The sequence below is a fragment of the Coturnix japonica genome, chromosome 3 (assembly GCF_054131305.1).
Source record: "Coturnix japonica strain WE chromosome 3, WE-NBRP24, whole genome shotgun sequence".
Taxonomy (NCBI): domain Eukaryota; kingdom Metazoa; phylum Chordata; class Aves; order Galliformes; family Phasianidae; genus Coturnix; species Coturnix japonica.
The window spans coordinates 76485943-76508256 of NC_140665.1; the positions used below are offsets into that span (position 1 = coordinate 76485943).

The 22314-nt window shown below is 43.1% G+C and overlaps 1 protein-coding gene across 10 annotated transcripts in view; it reads left to right on the forward strand.

The window, feature by feature from the left end:
• Window positions 1-22314, forward strand: part of FILIP1 (filamin A interacting protein 1) — a 124227-nt gene that overhangs the window by 81624 nt on the left and 20289 nt on the right. For 7 of the 10 annotated variants that reach the window (XM_015859040.3, XM_032443719.2, XM_015859039.3 and 4 more), the window contains one exon: window positions 1970-2148. In XM_015859040.3, the coding sequence (XP_015714526.2) occupies window positions 1970-2148 (179 nt within the window). Of the gene's footprint in view, window positions 1-1969; window positions 2149-17226; window positions 17357-22314 lie in introns of those variants that run through there. The other 3 variants (XM_085543737.1, XM_015859041.3, XM_085543736.1) reach the window with 1 other exon arrangement.

The following is a 22314-nucleotide window of genomic DNA, read 5'->3' on the forward strand; positions in this document are numbered from 1 at the left end:
CTGTCCAGCCTGGCCTTGAATGTCCCTGGGGACGGGGCATCCACCATGTCTCTGGGCAATCTGTTCCAGTACTTCACTGCCCTTACTGTAAAAAGTCTTTCTTATATCCAATTTAAATCTCCCCTTTTTTAGTTTGAAGCCATTTCCCCTTGTCCTATCACAACAGACCCTGCTGAAGTATCTGTCCCCTTCTTTCTTATAGCCCCCTTCAGATATTGAAAGGCTGCTCTCAGGTCTTCCCAGAGCCTTCTCTTCTCCAGGCTGAACAGCCTCAGCTCTCCCAGCCTGTCCTCATAGCAGAGGTGTTCTGTCCCTTGGATCATTTTTGTGGCCCTCCTGTGGATGTGCTCCAACAGGTCCATGTCCCTCCTGTACTGAGGACTCCATATCTGGATGCAGTACTCCAGGTGAGGTCTCACCAGTGCAGAGTAGTGGAGCAGGATCACCCCCCTCAATCTGCTGGCCACGCTTCTTTTGATGCAGCTCAGAATACTGTTGGCTTTCTAGGCTGCAAGGGCACACTGGTGACTTATGTCCATGTTGCCATCAATCCAGCTGTATCCCCAATTCCTTTTCTTCTACATACTAGAGCAGTAGCATAGGAGTAGTTCAGAAAAGAATACCATCAGAGACAGATAGATTTTGACGATAGTTCCAGGATCACAAATCCCTGATCATATCTTGTTTCTTCACCACCAGGGCTATGAAGTTAGCTCAGCCCCCAGAGGAGATCTGTGAGACTTTAAGCCAAGAATTTAAACTCTTGGCTTAAAACCTAATCTAATCTAGTATATATAAATTATATAAATATAATAAACTATATAAATATATAATAAATAAACCTATAATAGATCTGGGAATGTTTGAGGCCACTGTGAGTGCCAAAATAAACAACCACTGCTCATGGTCATAGTTTTGTAGCAGTCCACAGCATAAAAAAAGAGAATGCAGCAACATGCCACACAATGCACTGCAGCATCTGTCCAATTCTTCATAGTTCTGTTCAGAACATACAGAATTTTTCCCCAGGAATTGTCTATCACTGGGTACTTTTATACTGTTCACTTTCATCATGGTATCTTCTGGGATCTGAAGGGGTGATAGTTAGTAAGGAAAGCAAACATTAGTGTTTGAGACCATGCATGAAATGCTGGCTAGGGCACCTCGGTGTACATCGATCTCTGTCACGTGTAGGTCTACAGAGCTTACATGAGGGCTAAAAAAGGATGGTATCAAAAATTCCTAAGTGCACAAAAGATATCCTGGCAAAAAATGTAATGACTTTTTTTGACTGTCATATTCAGTTTCTGAAGAGCCGCTTCAGTGCAGTCCTCCTGCTCTCTTATTTCCCCCAGTTTGCAGAGGCACCCTGTGAAACAGCTGCTGCCTGGTGAAGCTGGGGCAGAGGGGGATGAGAATCATACAGGAGGTGGACAGGGCCTGTTCACACTTTTTATCTGAGTAGCCATACAGGTATAGCTGTGTTCAAGATGCACAGTTCAAATTTCTGCTTTGAGCTTATACCTTATGCTACTCACTTGGGTGTCTGTCCCCATAGATGCACTTGAACTCAGGGTTCAAATCCCTCCTAGAGATTTGCTGCTGCTGTTCCCATGTGAAATTAGGAAATGTTGAGCAGCACCTCATCATAGGAGGCATTCTGCACTGCAACAGTATTGTTTGTTGCCCTATAACTACACAAAGCCCTGTTCTTTGTGTACCCAAGAGCTATGCAAATGTTTATTGCAAACACCCTGTCAAAAAAAATATAATTATTTTTATGGGACAATTACTCCTATTTTTGGGCACTGCTTTATGTAAAGCACAAGAGATAAAATTATGGGACTCACATTTAGCAAACATGACATATGGGACTCACATTTAGCAAACATGACATTGTTTGTTAATAAATCAGATGAAGTAAGCAGGAGACCTCTGAAACAGCCTATTCTCCTTTTCTGCAATCCAGCTGGACAGGCTTGAAGAAAAGCAGAAGGAGACATATCGACGCATGCTGGAACAGCTCCTTTTGGCAGAAAAATGCCATCGCCGCACAGTTTATGAGCTTGAAAATGAGAAGCATAAACATACAGATTATATGAACAAGAGCGATGACTTTACCAACCTCTTGGAGCAGGAGCGAGAGAGGTGAGTATCCAAGACAATGCAAAGTATGCCCTCAATATCACAACACTTTTAAGTTCAGCACTGACATGGGCTGGTCTTTTCTGTGTTTAAATGGTGCTAAATTCATGTAACCCATTTGTAAATGTCACTTTGTTCATGCTAATGATGCATTATTTTGGAAGTCTAGAGCTGGAAGTATACCACTGAACATTCTTGCAGTGTGCACTTGAATTTGTAAGTTAATTTGTGTTGTATTATTCATTCCCATTTTGAGTTCATCTCCTGGTAGCTTTTGAGAGATCGGATGTTGTTTGTGTTGGATAAGGTTTGGGCTGGCTTGTTCAGCTGGGCAGCACAGTTTGTGAATGACAGGGCACAGTGTCACAGCAGGAGGTCTGGGTAAGGAAAACCACATATTCGGATATTGGCACACTTATGGTGTGGGAATTTGCCATGCCTTTCACATTGAGGCTTATAGAGTCACAAACAATTTGCATTATTTTTCATGTTTTTGAAGGAACGTGCCTCAGGCAAGTTCTACATTCCCCTGGAAGTAAATATGTTTGTATTTTATAAAACATGCCCAGCCTGTGATGGACTGCCTATAGTTGTATATCTAGCATGCGTGTATGCTCCAGTTTTTTTTTCCTTCAAGTGTTTGTCATTTTAGGAGTAATTTGTTCTCTAAGTCACAGAAAAGAAACTGCACCTAACTAAGGTGAAGAATGAGTACTCAGTAACAGCCTGAGTTTTTCAATATGAAATTTCATGCACATACCAAACTGCTTAAAATCAAACCACAAAGATTGGAAGAAAAAGAAAAAACCAAAAAGCTCCGAGAAGAATACTTAGAGAAAGTTGAAAGAAGAAATGCTTTTGAGGAAACCACAGTCTGGTGGCAGGCTATTGCAATAAGCCAGGAGCTGAACTGTTTAGTGAATTTCCTGAGCTCTGTTCAATGCCAGCTATGTGTAGGTGGCACATGAGCTAAAGTGACCATATTTCCTGGTTTAGTGGCTGTTCTTTTTCTGATTCTTTGTTTTCCTGTGTTGATTGGCAAACTTTAAAGGACAAAAATGTGTCTGTATCTTAACAATTTTATTCCCATAGGATAAAATTTAAAATCTGCTGTATTTCCAAATAAGGAGATATTCAAATCTAATTCTCTTTTGTGACATTTTTTTTCACTGTGGTGAATATCTTTGTATGTGTGGAGATACAGGCAACTAAATTGATACAAAAGTAAAAGCTGTGTTTCTCTTTACATTTAAAATTCACTTTAATTTATCAGTTGTTGCCTTCTTATTATTCCAGCTCCTGAAGACCATTAAGCAGCCTAAGTTTATAGACTGTTTGCTTTGAACCAATATCCTCTAATGAACTCATTTAGAACTTTTCTGTCTCACATTACTACTGCAAAGATATCAAGTCCTATCCCCAGGAGCATTTTTTCATACTCTTACTGCTCTTTTGTGTCTTTTAAACTCCAGTTTTCCCACACTCCACTTTTCTTCATGGAAAAACAGGAATGAAAAGGAGAATTTGAGTTAGAACTTGTATTGAAAGCAGATCTTAAAGAGCATCCACGTCCCCCAGCTTTAGTTGCTATTCCCTCTGTACTGCAGGTGAAGAGTTGCAGTGCTTTTTATGCTGAGTAACAATAGAAATCTGATGTTTGCTCCTTAATCCATGTTTTTCAATGCAGTAATTGGGAAAGATCACATTAAGTTTAGTAGTGACCAAGGAAAAAGAACATGGCATGTGAAAAAATGTGGAAAGCCAAGCATGTGCATTCCTCTCCTTAGGGTCCTCCTCCCATGTCTTCCTCCCTCTGTCCCATGTCCAGACCAGGACAGAAAAGCCAGGAAAGGCTGGAAGTTACTCACTAATGTATAGTTTTGAACCACCTCTTCTCCTTACCTTTGCTTGCTAAGTGCACATAGAGTTCAGGATTCCTCTGCATCTTTGTAGGTACTGAAAAATGAAATAGTGTGGCTCTAAGGCTGTACTCTAGGAGAGTCAGGTGCCTATCTCTGAGTAATTTGTCTTGTAGTCTTCTTTTAAATCTAGTTTGTAGACAGCTTGTTTTGCTCCTACTAAAAGCACTGGAAAGCTCCTCTTGATTTTAGTGGCACAGAAAGAGGCCTGAGGTCAGGATGGCCTCAGCAGTACTATGGAACAGCAGAAAGTCTGCAAGCTTTCTGACACCAGCAAGGAGGGAGTTTCCTTTGGAGGCATGGGACATTGATTGTCACAGCCATGGTGAGATGTGGCAGCAACGCCTTGCTGGAGCTTACTGAGGGTGCTGTGTGCAACAGCTCATTGTACATGAGGGGACCTTATAAGTGGAAGGGGCACCAAATTTTTACAGTCCAGTGGTGATAGAACAAGGGAGAATGGTTTAAAACTGAAAGAGGAGAAATTTAGGTTAGGTGTTAGGAAGAAATGTTTTACTCATAGAGTGATGAGGCCCTGGCACAACTGCCCAGAGAAGCTGTGGTGCTCCCTCCCTAGAGGCACTCAAGGCCAGGTTGGATTGGACCCTGGGCAGCCTGAGCTGGTGGGGGTCAGCCCTACCCAAGGGAGAATGTTGGAACTGGGTGGTCTTTAAGACGCCTTCCAACTCAAGCCATTCTGTGATTCTATGATTTGATAATTTCCTGCATTGTCCTTGAAACTGCTGAGACTTCTGCATCACACAATCTGTCAGTAAATGCACACCCACTATCTAACATTAGCATTATTTGTATGAATCCATTGATATTATGTATGGTCACTTCTTGTTCACATAAGCAGCGATGATTTTAAGTTGGTTTTTGCTTCTCCTGCTGTGGTGTCAAGTATTTCTTTATGACCAAAGTGTCTGCACTCCCAGAGCACTGAGGCATTTCACATTTTCCTCAAAGTCAGAGCTGAGAAGACTCGTTCTGTGCTCCCTAAGCAGTGCCCTGCTGAATCTGGTTTTAGTCAAACCCTCTTTTTGAAGTACGTAGCCATAATTAGATCTGCTTAGAGGAGACAGCAGGACTGTGACCCCAGATCTTTCCTCTACAAAGTTTCCTTTCAGCCTTTGCGTAAAATCATCTCCTCTCTGCCTCCCCCATCGCAGCACCCCCAGCAAGGAATGCACTGGCGAGTCCCTCTGCGGTCTGTGATAATACATTCCTCTCAGCTTCAGTCATCCTGGCACCAGGATGCTCTTGGCTGCTCCACTGGTGATGTAATTCTGGGCCCGCATCACCTGCAAAGGAAAGCAATCCGCAAGCAATAAAGCACACAGCCATCTTTAAACAAAAAATGGGACTGTTGATGTTAGCAAGTTTTAGAAAATCCTCTTTTTGTTTACCTTTTTTACATTTCTGCTTTTATTGCCCAAGCTTCCCTTCTCCCTTTTCCCACGAGACGGCAGCACCAAGCCTTTCTCCATGGAGCACTTGGGCATTTTTGCTTCCCTTTATTTACTTAACCCAGGCAAATAGAGAGGCTGGGCTGTGGGATCACTTGGAGATTTTTGTGTATTACCTTTCCAGTTCGCATTTTCTCTTGATTTTTATTGAGACTGTAAAATAATAAAGCTGGCAGAAAAACAACAGAACAGAACATCCATCAGTCAATTACTTGTTTAAAGAAAAATCAAGTCAAAGGTATGAAGTCATCAAGGCTAATAAATCTCTATGGTTTATCAGTTTAAGGCCAAATTCTGTGATAAGAGATACAAAGATATTAGGGCGAGGTGCATGGTGCAAATAGACAGCACAGACAGTAACCTGCAGCTGTGTCATTTGTTCCTTTATAGCCTGGAAATTAAGTTTATTTACAAATATATATATATATTAATTTATGTATGTATTTTATGTGCTACTTTTTTTTCTTCCAACAGTTCTTAGCAATGTTCATACTCTGACTAGATTTTCTCATCTGTTGGTTATTTCTCTGTCCTGGTTTCCAAATTGTGACCCAAAAAAAGGGAAAGCCAGACCAATGGGACTGTGGGAATTCACCACTGCCTACAGTAGTTACTCATCTTACCGCACAGTGCTGGCTGTGGTAAAGCACTGAGTCACTCTCTGTCTACTTTTCAGTAATTGCATTTCTAAACTTCTAATCTTATAATATAGGGACAGCAGTTTAATAACAAATATAAACACTTCTTATTCTTTTCCTTGCAATATACTCTTAGGATCACAGATTACAGATTCTGTGGTAGTCTACCAGAAGTGAATTAAAAAAGCCTGGCAGTGACAAATACAGTTTCTGCACAGTTAAGTAAATTTGAAGGTCATCCATTTTACAGGTCCTATTTTACAGCTCTAGATGACTGCAAGGCAGCAGCTGTTGTTCCTTGAGACTTACTCAAAGTTTATGTTTCGACCAGTGAATTTTGTCCCAGGCTCCAACAAAATGGCTCCGAAGGTAATTTAAAAGTGAGAGAACAAACAGCCACATTCAACTGTGAAGAAACAATGGGAAAGTATTTTGAGTCTTACACAATGCGAGGCTTGCCATGAGCTGGGGCTAGTCCAAATCCATCTCTTCACACTTGGATAGTCCTCAAAACTGTCCAGACTTTCAGTCACTTCTGGAAATATATAAAAAAAACATCATGTGTTGTTTCACTATTCTTCCAAAATTATTTCTAAGTAGCCATCAGCTTCACAGCCCTTGAGAGAGAACTATTATACAAAACTATATGTAGGTCATTATTCCTAGCAAGTTTGTTTGCTAAAATCATTGATTGAAATGCTCTCAGGGTCAGACGTGTGTGTGTGGGGGGGGGGGGTTGGAAATTACTTCAATCAAAATCTGCTTATGGACCCAAAAGCTGTCCAGGGTGCAATAGGCAACAATTTTAACATTTAAAGGGCCTTTGGCATTTTTCAGAGTTGTACTACTGAAATAAATATCAGCTCAAAGATCCATTGAGGCCATCTTTTTAGGTTGTTGTTTTTTTAGGCAAAGAAAACAAAATCTGAATTGGGGTCATGTTGGGAAAATTGCTTCCTCATTCAGAAATATTAGAAACAGATTTCAGTGGACATGCTAGGTTTCACTGAAATTTAAAACTTTTTATACAGATACCACTTATTTGCAAGGATGAATATATGCTAGAAAGGTATTTGGGCTTGAACATGTTGAACATTTGCTTTGTGTTTAAATGGAAGTTTCCCTGAGCAGAGATATGCAGAATGACTAGCAAAGAATATGACATACTGTGTAAATTAATGTCCTACAGACATCCAAGACTTGCTCACAGTTAAATAACTGTCATTAACTCACATGAAGAACCTTAAGTTTTCACTTGATTTTGCAGGCTGTTCCGACTCAGTTGGCCTATATAGGAGCTTTCCTATCCCTAAACAGATGTAATGCTTTTTATATCTTTCTCTGTCATTCAAAGGCAGGGTCTCAAGTACCTTTTCCTTGCAGTTATGAGAATTTTGCTGAAATAGTAGAACATAGTCAAGAGCAGTGGTGAAGAGGAGGAAGAAAGAAGAGAACTAGGAGAGAAATGGATTTAACTGAATCTCTGTGAATTTGGTATGATTGACAGGGTTACTTACAGAGATATTCATGGAAACAAAAACTGACTCAAGGTCTCACCTGAGCAGTTCCTAAGATCAAAAAAAGGTTTAATTAAAACTGAACTCTTAATGATAGCGCTGCTGTTGGGTACCTGAACAAGTGATTTCTCCTCTTCATGTCATATTTGTCTTCCTTTCACACAGAAGTGTGGACTCTGAACGGTGGAGATAATAATCAATAAAGGCTACCTCCATGGCTTTGAGTTAATCCCAATTACTTGGAAGGAAGCTGGGGCTGCTAGGGTGAGCTGAAGCCACAGGCAGGACCCTGTCTTTGTCATGTCTGTGGTCTCATCTCCCCAGACATAATTACACAATATTGGGAATGAACAAGCCCAGTCTGACGTAGCATAGCTCCTGTTATGTTCTCATATCTATGTAAGCCACCCATATGAGATTTTTGGCAGAAGTCCTTTCTACTTGTGAGTTTAAGTGCCAAGTGCCATGAGGCAATAACATTATTTAAGACCTCTGGAAAACACTGACAAGTAATAGCTGGTAGATTATAGGCACAGCAACAACAGTGAAGGTTAGCAGTAATTAGTTTTATACTCGCATCTTTTCAATTTCATCTCCTTTTAAAGCTTATACGTTGAAAAACCTTAATGCAGAATTGAAAAATAAATAAATAAATAAATAAATAAATGAAAAATAAACAAGGGGATGCAAAAATCCAAACTAAAACTTCTTGTGAAACTTCCAAAGCAAATGCAAGGAAAAAGGAATGTGGAACACAAAATGTATAATTCTGCTCATATTCATAAAGCACCTATGATGATAATACTGTGTTGCCATGGTTTGTATTCAGACTATTAAAAATATATATATTCTACAAAGGCCCTTTTAGAATATTGTTACAAACAGTGCCAAAGGAAATCTGGTGGCTATTCAAAGAGCGTGTCAAATGATGCTGTGATTGTGCAGTTCACTTGAACTGGGGGATCCAAATCCTGATGGAATCTGAACTCACCCATCGCAGGCTGCCATCCCAGTCACACACTCCTAGGGAGATGTGTTCCCAGTCTTCCCAGGTAATAATGTTCTCCTTTTACAAATCACTTACATACTTTTGAGTTCTTTCCACACAAGGGGTGAGAGCGTCCTTGCGGGTCAGTGCCTGGGCATTCACGTTCCCCACACACAGGAAGTCACAGAGCCAGGAATCTGCATGGGAAGGGAAGATTTCTCACTTGGTTTGGTGAGTGGTGGCAATTTTCTCTTAGTCTGCTGCTTTTCTTAAAATGACAAAGCCGGAAGGAAAAGTCTCATTCAAGATGAGCAAACGTTTCACTGACATCCACATGAAACATTTTTTTCACTTGAATTAGAGAGAAAAATAAAGATTTTCTCCCCTTCTTTTTCTTTGATAATTACTTGTTGAATTTTTGGTTTAGCTATGGGATTGAAAAATCAATTATTCACACAGTTCTATTATCCAGTTGCTTATGCCAGGGAATGATTGATAGTAACATAGCTACGTATGTAATGCCTTAATGAGGAAAGGGAAAGAAATTAGCAGAAAATGAAGCTAAATTATGGCAGAGTGACAGCAGTGCTTCTCTGATGATAGCAATTATGTCATAGGTGAAAAAGTATCTCTTGATGATAAGTGTATATATCACAGATGAAAGATCCTTTACAGTTCCATTTAGAATGTTTATTTTCAGAGGAATTAGAAATGGATAGAAGTATTCTTTTTTCATCGTTTCAATATCAGGCTTTTCCTGGATGACTTAATTCATTTTAGAATGATGCATAGCTTTCAGCAATTTTTCATTTTGCAAATGGTTGGATGGGATACAACCTTGGTTTCCAAAAATATTTGGGGCAAAACATTGTCTGTACTGGTGGAGGGGGGAACAAAGTGCTACTGCTTGCAGTTGTTGCAGAGCTCATGCTTTGTGCTAATCCTTCAATAGAGAAGCCCATGTCCTGGTGTGCCTGGCTCATATCCTCATCTGGCAGCCCAAGTCTTGATGGTACAACTTGCTGTTGCTGGCAGGCGCTATTGTGTTGTGCCCATCATTAGCACACTGAACTCCCTCCATCCAGCTTCTTTGGCTCTTAGAAAATAACTAATCCATAAAAGCACCAACCTCTGTCTGGATTCCACAAGCACAATGGTGGGAGTGGCACAATTCCTTTGAAGTCAGTAGAGCTCTTCTTGATCAGTGGGTTAAATGAGACTCTGAGTAAGAACTCTAGAAGTGTGGTGCATGTCTGCACATGCCCACAAAAACATGCATTTAGAAATATGTAATATTATGTATATGTGAATATATTACACGCTATAATTTCTTCAGAGGAATTATGGCTTCTGAATAAGAGTTTGCTTTTAGGCAAAATAAATAATCAACAATATTTACTTCCTTTATTTTTTTATGTAACTCCTATCTCCATTTGTTTATGATAATAAGCATTCACGACAATCTTATATTAAAACAATTTCTATAGACTAGTAATGTCTTTATACGTATTTTGAACTATTTTGAATTATTTTTCAGTCAGTGTTGACTACTGATTCTGACAAGAAGGCTGTAAGCTTTTCCAAACCGCTGCCTCTCCTGTTGTGTAAGGCATCATTTGTACTTGCACCACTGCAACATATTGAAAAATACCACCAATTTGTAAGCAAGGATGCTCAGTGGAAGTCAAAAGTCAATAAACACACAGCATTCAGTGAGACCAGGACACATCAGTGGTACAGTTATTCAGAGGGTGATGCAGAGGTGATGGAAAAGAAGTTGTAAGGCAAGCAGAGGCAGGATGATGAAGGGCCTGGAGCATCTTCTGTACAAGGAAAGGCTGAGTAACCTGGGTCTGTCCAGCCTGGGGAAAAGAAGTCTGAGGGGGATCTGATAAATATTTATAAATGCCTGAAGGGAGGTGGGAAGCAAATGGATGAGTCCAGGTTTTTCTCTGGGGTGTATAGTGATAGGACAAGGAGTAATGGGCTAAAACTTGAACATAGGAAGTTCTGTACTAATATGTGGAAGAACTTCTTTATTGTAAGGGTGACAGAACAGTGGAGCAGGTTGCTTGGAGAGTTTGTGGAGTCTCCTTTTATGGAGATATTCAAGACCCATCTGGATGCCTGCCTATGTAACCTACTGTAGGGTACCTGCTTTAGAAGAGGGATTGGACTGGATGATCTCTTAAGGTCTCTTCTGACCCCTGCAATTTTGTGATTCTGTGAGAAGCAGCAGCTTCTATTCCGGGCTTATTGGGTGAGATTCGCCTCCTACCTTGCAGTTCCACCTTCCCTTCCCTGCCAGGTATCATTCAACTGCCCTGAGGTGTGAAGAAGGGCCTGGGAAGGGCATGTGGGCTGTACAGAAGTTGAGGGAAAACATCTTGCCCCTTTTTGTCACTGGACTAATATGCCGCCATGAACATAAATTTCTAACATCACTGTGAGCACACAGCCGATGGGTCTAGCTAGAGTCATGGGAGGTGCATCCAGTAACACTTTAAAGCAGCAAGGAAAGCAGTGTAGAAAAGAATAAAAACAGGTGCCTTCCTGGGCACCTAGCAGGTGCTGGTTATAGAGGCAGACCCTTGCAACTCTTCCTTCCAGTGGAAGCACCTATGGCTCCCATCCCTAATTAAACACTGTGATCAGCCTGTCTCCTTGGTTCTCAGAATGAGCCCCCCCACACTGTTGTCTGAGTAAAATGCATGTTTTCTGGCATCCCAGATAGCCTCTAAAGGAGATGTAGAACTCAGATAAGATGACAGAACTTCCAATGATGTGAAACAGCAAATCTGGGTGACCAAAATATAGATTTGTCCCTAAATCAGATTTGTATGTAGAATTTTTCATCTTTCCTTCTCTGCTATAATTGCCTCTCAGTAGACAGAATGCAAGCAGCAATCAGAACAAACGCATAAGCTGTATGATTTAGCTATGAGACACTAGAGAAGTTTTGTATAGATTAAGGAATTTAATCCCCTGCCTCCCCATTTATGATGCAACTTCAGAATATGGGTAAAAAATATGAATAAAACTGTGGCTGTGAGACGGATATGGGGGGCAGGTGTGTGCTCCTTTGTGTTCAGGGCAAAAGCTGAGGGTCCTGACATGAATGGTAACAGAAATACCTTCATAGTTCTTTAGACTGATGGTTGGGACATGGCATATTAAGATGTGGTGACAGCTAGGATTACTCAGTGCTGATGTTAAAATCTATCAGTCTCAGTTTAAGTCATAAGAGCAGCAGCCAACTACTCTTGCACAGCATCTGAAATTTCTACTGAGGACTCATTATTTGATAATTCAGTGATTACGGAGCTCACAGGAGACCATATTTAAAAGTCAGAAAGGAATCTCTATGCGATGATTTATTTTTCTCTGTTATTATAGGTGCATGTTGTTTTATCCTTATGTCAAACTGTCATTAAGGCGGCAAAATATAATACAAATTATTGCTAGCAAAGCCTGCATTTCTAAGAAAATGTGAGACCCTGCACTGAGGGAGAGATTCTTTCTACTGATTCCACTTAAGCAAGCTCTTGTTCTCAGGCCGCCTGGCTGCTGTACAGAGCAGCCTGTGACAAAGCCTGCAAGCAGAGTGCATGCAATTACATGGATGATGATGCTGCCTAAATATAGATTTTTAAGCCTATCCACTCATTTACTTGTAAAAGATCCTCCCATTTCTGAGCCCCTGTCAAAGTGACTCCAGATACCACTACCAGGTGTTGGGGAAGGTGTAGTCGGGTGGATTGTTAGGTGGAGAGCAGAGGGAAGAAAGATGGTGAAAAGGTAAAGATGGAGAAGACACAAAACTGCAAGGAAAGGATATCTAAAGATGTAGCAAAAATAAAGCAGAAGTCATCACATCAATCATTGTTTGGCACAGTATAACATAAGCATCTGATCTTCCCAGGACTGGTTTGCACTAAATGATGATACAGTAGTTAAAGTAATTAATTAACTATTTATTTAGTAAAACATCTGAGTGGCATAAGCAATACTGAAGATACTGATCTTTCCCAGATACCAACATGATACACACAAATATGATGACAGTAGAAAAATAGAAGACAAAAAAAAAAAAAAAAAAAAAAAAAAGTGAAAAAGAAAAACAAAGCCAGAATTGCTTTTGTTAACCTTTTGGATCACACTTCCATAAAAGGCAGCAAATCCTGGTGTAGGGCAATGCTCGTGCTGCAAAGAGAAAAAGAATTTTAAATCTAAGCAGCAGCATTACATATTTAGGAAGATCTGGGGAGTAATAAAAAAGCCCGTGTGTGAATGTGTGTGCGTGTGTGTGCGTGCATGGCTTTTTTAACAGCTGCATGGAACAACCTGTTTTAAATAAGAACAAAGGTGAACAAAGCCAGTTGTCGGTGTAGCTCACCAAATTAAGTTTTTAGTGTGCATGACGTAAGCCGTATAAAATATATTGCTTGAGATATAACAGCACAGAGTCCAACTTGAAATCCTTTTTCTCAGGCTTTTCCTACAAAGTCATGTTTCAAGAATTTATTACCTCTATCTTCATTATTTATTTGCATTCGGAAGGCCCAAGGTATCATCTTTAACAGCAAATTAATATCAGCCTCCGCCCTCCCTCGGTATCTGAAATTTTCACGTTTTCTCAAAATGGCACTGAACTTGTATCTCTTAAGCTCAGAGCAGGCAACTGGATAAACAGAAAGTGAAGGACAGGTTTGACTTAACCAGATGAATTTGACTTACTAAAATGGAAAAGAAAAAAAGGAAAAGTAATGATGGAAAGCTTTTAGTGTGGGGTTTTATGAACAAAATATTCAGTCTGGAAAGAGGCACAGGGTACTTCTCTATGTATGTAAGCACAAACTAAGTGTTTTGCTTTGAACAAACAGAAATATTTGGGCTTTTTGCAACATGTTAGAAAACTTGGAGAGAGTTGCAAGGGCTGCATTCCTCATAAATGTTACATATGTTGCTACACTGAAGATAAAGAGCCAACAGAGAGTAGAGGAGTCCCTGGAAAGATTACAAAGCGCTGCTTACAGAATATTTTATATTAAGTCTATCACTGGTTACAAGGCTCTACAATCGACAAGAAAAATCCACTGCTGTGCCCAGTTCAGTGCATTGTAAAGAGAGCAACATGTCAAAGAAATGTGTAGTCTTTTAGCACACCATTAAACAATTAAACCAATTCCATCTTTTGCTTCCCAGTTACTCTCCTCTATGGCAGAGACTGTGCCAGATGCACAGGGCAATTTCTGACTTTCAGAGGTGAGCAGGAATTTGGAATTCCTATCTATTCACTCTCCTGCTTTTCTTTTTTGTGATTTTCTTATCTGGTCTCACAGTGTTGCGAGTACTGCTTTATTCAGGATAGCGGTTCTTGGACAATATCTTCCCAGTGAAAGAAAAGCTGTGGAGGTTGAAGCTGTAGCTGACCTTCTCTGTGACATCCTACAAGATGTCTTCTGTACCTCAGGTGCTGCTGTTGCATTGGGTACCTGGAGGGGTTGGCCTGGTGGTGGTCCAAACATAGCTAGTGCAGTCTGTAGGTATGCCACTACCGTGCTCTGCTTTCTCTTAACAAGTCTTGCACAGTCGGCTCACATCCAGACAACTTCTGTGTCTGCATCTCATTTCATGTGCTTTTATTTCTGAGTTACAAAGCAAGCCGGAGGAGCTGATGAGTCCTAAGTGACCTATCAGCTGGTGGTCACAGGTACCACTGGTGACTACCTTGAGGCAACATGTATGGTATATGTTGCCTTGTATCTGTGATATGATCTAATCAATATCTTTCAGCATGAAGCCGGTCAGGCTCTGAACAGATTGTGCAGAGTCTTTGATGTCTCCATCCATAGAGGTCCCTAAGACTCAGGTGGAGCTGGCTGTGTGCCAGCTGCTCCAATGGGGCCTGCTTTCAGCCCACACCTGGATTAGATGTCTTTAGGGTCCTTTCTGACCTCGGTCGGTCTGTGGTTTTGTGATTTGGCACCCTGCAGAGGACGTCATTGGTGTCCTTGTGACTCTGCTTGCACTAGGTTGGTGGCTTAGACTGGGGCAGGCTTTGAGCCATCCTCTGGGTATGGCCTTTTATGTGTCCCTTACTAGGCAGGGACATTGGTAGGGCCCTCAAACAACCTCTGGTCTTCTCATGGCATATTTTTAGTTTATTATTTCTTAGTTTATTATTATAGTTTATTATTTTTATTATTAGTTCTGACTACTGATTTTTTGCTGCCAAAATGGTGACAAGTAGGGGTAACACCTTGAGGTGTGTGGTGCGGACAGGAGTCACATGGCTGCTGTGAGTGCTCAGATTTGATAAGATGGGTCTGAACCTGCAGTGGTTTTCCCTTCTTTAAATCATATCAATGCAAAACTGGCTGCTGAAGACACACAGATCCTTTCCTAATACAAATATCAAGTAAGGATCCCATTGACATCCCTAGAATGGAAGAAATAAGAGCTAGGGCCAACAGGAAGGGACATCTAAGAAGGCTGTGGATTTGGGAGAGGTGAGAGCTGGAAATGGAGCAGAGTGGTGAGGAGGAGGCCAGGACTGAGCAGTAGTTGCTGCAGGACTGGGACAGGCTGTGCCAGGAGTGCAGAGTCTGCAGCCAGCCAGGTCTGGGTCTGAGCCAGGAGCAGCAGCAGTGGAGCAAACCCTCTGCCAGCAGGTAGCTAGCTCTGAAACCTGCTTGCAGAGTGCTCTGTGCTTCCAGGAGCAGGTTGCCTTGAGGCTGCCCTCCTGCTACTGCTGTCAATTATTTTGAAACTCGTGCAGCAGATTTTTATGGAGGTGATCTAAAGGATCTAAAAACTGTGATCCCTCTACATGCCACACTGTTCTATCTCAATAGTGAATATTTATTTCAGTAGTTTCCAGTATGTATGTGTAGTTTTCCCTTGTTAAAGAATGCGTAGCTCTACCAGAACAGTTAGTAGGTCTGCAAAAGGAAACACATAAGGACAGGGTAAGTAGATGAAGCAGAACATTTGTCTGCTCGAGGCATGTGGGTTGTGATCATTTCTAATTGTGTAATCAAATGAGGGTTTTGTGCACAAACTTCTCCTCCGACACTAAAGCAACAGAAATATTTTGGGATGCGTCAGCTTTGCATACAGGAGGCATCAATTTGTCTGTAGCAGAGATTCTAGAAAGTAGCTTCATTCCATAAAGTGTTTAGTTCATGAAATTAGGGGAGAATGGAAAGGGAGAGCATTATTCAGGCTAATGTGTGTTTCCCTGGAAAGTGTGACTTGACCCTTATTGAGCTCATGTGACACATTTCCTCCATGGCACTTGTAAAGTCACATGAAGCTGATTTACATGCGTTATGATGTTTTTACACTGAGCATAACTCCCATTTTGGGCAGCTTGTTGGGGCCGGGGCTTGGATGTGCCAGGGCTCGAAGGCAGACGGGGCTGGGACCCAATTGTCATGTCCTAAGCACCCTGAAGCCACTGTCCTCACCAGTCCCCACACCATAGATTTTCTGTTTCCTACTCAGAAACCTGCATCTATGCTCAGCACTCTGATGGGCATGCGGAAAATAAGGCCTCGAACTGTGAGCATAGAATCAATTGTCAAGCACCTGCTTTGCAAATGAGCGCCGCTCAGCCAGCATACTGAGAGGGGCAAGGGTCCTAAGGAAAAGTAGTGAAAGGAACTGAATGGTTTCCACAGAATGTAAATGCACGCTTGCCCATTTCTGTGGATAATTGCATTTGATGTGATATGCTTTCAGTGGTTTGGGGTAGGAGAGGCTTCCTGAGAATAGGGGGGTGGGCAGTGAGACGGGGAAGAGCAAAGAGGGAAGGAGAAGGGGAGTGAAAAGGGGGAGAGCAGAGTGGTTTCCAGTTCTGCTGAGGCTGGAAAGGTGACCATGGCCAATGGAAGGAGCTGTCAGAAAAAGTGAGGGAATCCCCAAATCCCTTTGTGGTACTTTGGGAACAAAAAGGCCGATTGAAGACATTTAATCACAGGGATCTGTCAGAATGGTGCTTTCAGACCTCATACACAACCTCAGTTAGCCTTGCTGCTGTGTATGAATATCCCAAACCAAATATACACGTGCATCAGACCCCCAGAGTGTTTCTTCATCTCTCCGTGCCTCCAGCACCGGCTCTGCCGCCCCGTACCAATGGAACGCGGGGGCTGAATCGAGGAACCTCTCCTATGCGTAGTAGCTCGGCTCAGGGCAAGTAGCACCCTCCGACATCAAATGAGCGCGTTTTCATCGCTCGCCTACGACCTGCCCGCCTGGCGGGGCTGCGAGCTTCTCCGGCGCTGGCTACTGGCAGGGGGGCCTGGAGAGCGGCCCGCGTTGCTACGGGCAGCCCCGAGCTCAGCCCCGGCCCGAGACGGGCTCAGCCGCCGTGCCGCCCGCAGCCCGCCCGGAGCCCACCATGGGGGGCGGGCAGGCCGGCCCCCTTCCCTCGCAGCCCCCCTGCTCCCGCCGTCGCCCCGCGGCCGCCGCCCCGGCCCCGCGGCACGGCCGCCGCCTCCCCGCTCCACCCCTTGTCTGCCCCGGCCGGCGGCGCGGCCCTTCGCGAGCGGCGCGGCGGGGACGCGGAGAGACCTGAGCCACGGCTCCGTCCCGCCGTCGGGGGCAGCGCGGTGGCTGCAGGTGATTTATTTTGGTAGCTTTAAATAAAAAACAAAACCAGTCTAATTATAAGGTAAGATCTTGGCGATTTATTGCATTGGTTTTATCTTTACTTTTTACTTTCTTTATTTTATTTTTTTTTAATTCTCGTTTTCCATCATTTTCATTTTTTATTATTTTTTTTTTCTTTTTCATTTTTTGTTTTTTTTTTTTTTTTGCTTTCTTACTTTTCCTTTCCATTACTGTTACTATCTTTGCTGTTGTTTGGCTGTGTTTACCTTGAGCGGTGCCGGGCGCTCTCGTACCTGCGCGCTCCGCCCGCCTGCGGGATGCGGGCAGCAGCGGGGAACGGGGGCCGGGCCGGGTCGGGGGAGCTGCAGATCCGGTGCCGAGGTGACTTTGGAGCCCGCAGGTGCACCGGGGGTTTTCGGGCTCCGAGAGCCGCAGGTTGGGCAATGCGGGCATCAGTGTGGATGGCTTGATTTGGAGCGGGGTGGGGAGGTCGGGAAGGTGGAAATGTTTGTGTTTGTACAAAGTCAGCGCCAGAAATTGTCAGAGGGGAAGAAATTACAAAGACAAGCTGTGTGTCCTCTTAGATGGAGAAAATGTTTCCCATGTTATCACTTGGAAACTGTCATGTAGTTCTGATGCAGCAAGTGTTGATTTGCTTTGGATATGCTTTGATGCAGACACTTCTCAGAAGTTAATTCAGCAGTGAAGAGTGCATGCTTTTGTTTTGCACTTTAGTTTTTCATAGAGAATAGCCACAAAAATTTCTCCCTATGTTCACCAGAAATAATAACTGTTCTTTTTACAAGTTTTATTTGTTTTCAACGTTGATAGATTCTGAGGTCAGATCAATTGACAAACAGCTTGAGAAGTTCCGTAGCAATTCAAGTGCATGTCTCTTTGCTAGACGTCTTTCAGTTTTGGTGGATAGGAAGGAAAAAGCAAAATAAATGTAGCTCACGACTTTCCCTGCCCAAGGACCTGATGTCACCCATCTTCTCTCTGCTATTGGATATGAGGTGGGCATGAAGTTGGGTGTGTAGCTATGGGGTGGGTCTGAGGGAAGTCCTCCCAGGGCTCCCCTGCAACAGCCATGTGAGTGACTGCAGACTGGCTCAGGTGATGTGTTGCCACCCCCACCAGCTGCCAGCCAGCACATCCTATCCTCATCAGGATGCTTCTCTTGCCATCTCAACAGCCCACAAAGCAGGGTGGAAGTCATTGCATCCCAACAGAAGAAATGTGTGTGAGTTGTAATGGTAGAAGAGGGTGCTATGGGAGTAGTATCTCTGAGGTGGCTTTGTGCTGGAGCTCTGTGGACCTTGGGGCTGTGTATGAGTTCAGTTAAAAGGTGCCCCAGAGACCTCACCTGCTTTCCACCCTCTTCCCACTCTGCTGTCCCTATCTCGATGGCAGGAGAACAGCTCTTCACACCACTCTGGAGCACTCTACATCTCTCATGGGTTCTCTGCTGAACACCTGGGGATCTCTTGGAAGCTCACCTCAGCCTTCTCTCACAGCAGGGTCTAAATGCTCCTGTGCCAGGTCTTTTGGAAATCACTGTGCATCTTACCCTGGATAATTAGAAACTTTTCTACATTTTCTTAAAATACTGTGTGCCACATTGGAGAGGAGCTCTTACCAGCCAGCAGTACCAGGCAGCACTTCCCGGTTTCCTATGCTTGTTGTATTTCAAATGTTTCCATGCAGTTTATTAGAAAGCAAGGCAGTGCTTACTGATCACTCTTTGTAATTTCTTTTGCAAATGTAGGCAACACCTAATGCTTGATTTTGGTTCAGCTCTTGCTGCTGCAACTTCTTTTACTGTTTACAGATGAACTAAGTCCCATCTAAAATTCACTAACACCCACCAAAGCTCTTCTAGTATGAAGCTGTTGCTTTTATGATCCACCAAAGCATCATTCTCCAGCTCTAGTTTGTGGTGAAGTCTCATTCTTGTCTGAGGACAGGTACTGTGAAGATGATACTGTGAGGTTCCTCCTATATGTCTCAGTGAATGAACTTTCCATGTGCTGAAATAATGCAGGAAAAAACATACATGTGGTTAAACTGAGTCTGTAACCATAGAATAGGCATTGGGCACCTCCCCAGCACACCCTGTGTGCTGGTCTTACAAACCAAGTCTGTGCTGTAATCCGGCACTGTCTTACAAACACACTGACACAATAGCCAGACTTGCTGGCAGCAGGCATGTAGCTGAGGGGGGAAACTGTATGGTTTTGGCCAGGTTTCCTTCACGGAAAAAATGCCTTCTAGACCTGACAGAGTGATCAGCCCCAGCCTAAGCAAGTCATTCAGGACTGGTAGGACAGAACTTAGGCACATAGCATTGACAGAAGTAGCAGGGCCACTTCCCTGGAGTGTTCAGCAGCTGTTGGCATCCCAGCCCATTTGAAGCTTCTAGGAGAGAAGGGGAAGCAAAAATGCCCTTCAGCCTCAAACTCTCAGGAACAGGGACAGGGAGGGCTGGTGCCTTTCCCCCCATCCCTTCACTCTTGTCAGCAGTTTCCAGCACGCTGCTTATGAAGAAGGTTAAAGCTGAGTCCTTAGCTGCTCTCCCATTACTACTGTGTCTTCCTGTTCTGCAAGCTGAGGCTGATCTACAGATGTCTCCATGTCCTTAACCCCACTGCATCGCACCTACCAGCTTTCCTTCTGCTGACACCAAAAGGAGAGAGAGGAGCATCTGGATCCTCACAGCAGCAGGAGGCCTTGCATTAAACGCATGACTTGAACTGTTTGTTTTGATATAATATGTAGGGAATCACAGAATGGCCTGGGTTGGAAGGGACCTCAAGGATCAAGAAGCTCCAACCTCCCCGCCACAGGCAGGGCCACAAACCTCCGCATTTAATACTGGATCAGGCTGCCCAGGGCCCCGTCCAACCTGGCCTTGAACACCTCCAGGGACAGGGCATCCACAACCTCTCTGGGCAGCCTGTTCCAGGGCCTAACCACTCACAGTAAAGAACTTCCCCCTGACATCCAACCTAAATCTTCCCTCCCTCAACTTAAAATAATTTCTCCTTGTCCTGCCATTATCTACCCTTGTAAAGAGTTGAGAAACTTGTGGGGAAAGGAAGGTGCTGTGCTGATCTCATTAGTGCTTTCCACTGACAAGCATCTGTTTGTTAGGATCTGCTATCACAAGGCACTGAGCAGACCTGCTTTCATCCCCCCTGTGGGCTGGATACTCAGCCCATAAGACTCTTACTGATGGCTGCGGGTTATATAAGTTTATCCAAATAGTTCTCCTCATCTCTAAAAGGAGATAAGCAAAACAAGACAGCAAATGCAGGGACGGGGCTCAGAGTTCCAAACTATGGCCTTGTCATTGTTGTCACTAGCTCACATTTCATTATTAAAGTGCTATGAGGTTTTTTGTTCTTTTTTCCCCCCCTCTTTTCCTTTTTGCTTCTTTTGACCGTAAATGCAGGTGCTTTCAACCTCCTGACAACCTGGAATGCAGTTAATGCTCTAGATGACAAATTAAGGATGCGTGCTGTGAGTCTCTGCAGTGCTCTCGCCTTTAGCAGAGCCCATGCAGACTGGCGTCACTTAGCAAACAGCAGCAGCAGTCAGATGAGAAGCCTGATAACAAACCCTTGGTGAGGGTCAGGATGAAGCAATACCACTTTGCAGTCCTGCTGAAATTCCGGTTTAGCTGCTGAGGTATAGGAGTTAGGAGACAGAAAAGCAGGAGCAGGCTTAAACTCAGAATTATTTTAATGGTTAGAAATAACACTGAAAAGGCACAGATTTTGTTGATTCATTTGGCACCTGCACAGATCTGGATGTGCTCCATCCATCCCTTAAAGAAGCAGTTTTCCTGGATGTGGAAAAGTGTCATCAAGCAGCAGCCTTCTGTGAAAGCTCACTTGTCAGACACTGGGCAGTCTGGTTCCACCTTCTGAAAGCTGAGGCAGATAAAATACTCCATGGTGCTTCCTACCCTGTTCAATATGCACGTGTAAGCTACGTCACCAGCTTGTATTATCACAGCTATGGTTGTTTATTTTTGCCTTTCCCAGTGCTGCAGAACCAGTTATTCCACACTTTTGAGCCTCCTGATAGGCACAGAGTGGTGACAGTGTTGTTGTGCTTTCTTCTTGTGTTGCTCAGCCTCATCCCTGGCATTTCTTTGTCTCACATTAACAAACAGGTATTCCTTTTGTTTTTCAGGGAGGGACTTTCTCAGACTGATAGGCTCTCAGATAACTGTGGGGCAGTGAATTGCTTTGCGTAGCATCCTGGCTACCTGTACTGCTATGTAAAATCACACACATCCTCTATGAACAGCCTAGCAATTCAGAATCATAAGCAATGATCTGAGAGTCTGCAGATAAGCGTTCAAATGGAAAAATCCTAAAAAATAACAAAGCTGTCTTCTGTTGTTTTGTTGGTTTGTTTTCTTCTTTTAATTGATAGGGGCCACCTTCAAATTTTCTCTTTCTATTAGATCTTGTATTCTCGTACATAAGTTAATGACTGGGAGATGGGTTGCTCAGAGCCCCACCAGGCTGGCTACCACTGTTCTGTTGTGGCAAAAAATATTTTGTGAGAGGATATGTCCTACTTTAAAAATGTAGCCTGGGGGAGATAGGGAGAGTTCTTGGCAGAGTCTTTAGCATAAAGCAGTGTGATAAAGTAGCTGGGGAATAGATTGCATGCTAATAAAGTTTGTCCTTGAGTGTGAAAAGTGAGTGCCTTGTGAATAGCAGCAGGCTTTTTTTTAGCTTTTGATACTCCAATGTGACCCATAATGAGGCGTACATAGACCAGCTTGTCTTTTCAGTCCTTTCCAAAGAGCTGCCAAAACTAAAGAGATTTTTTTGTGATCCAGTAAGGTTGGCTGCAAGGTTTGTTTGTTTTTCTCTCTCCTGCTGGTTCCTACTATTCTCTTATTCCCACATCCTATCTGATTTGTTTTCGAACGCATTCTTCAGCCCTCTCCTTCCCTACCTACTGTATCCTGTTCTGCTTTCTGGCTTCCTTCTTTTT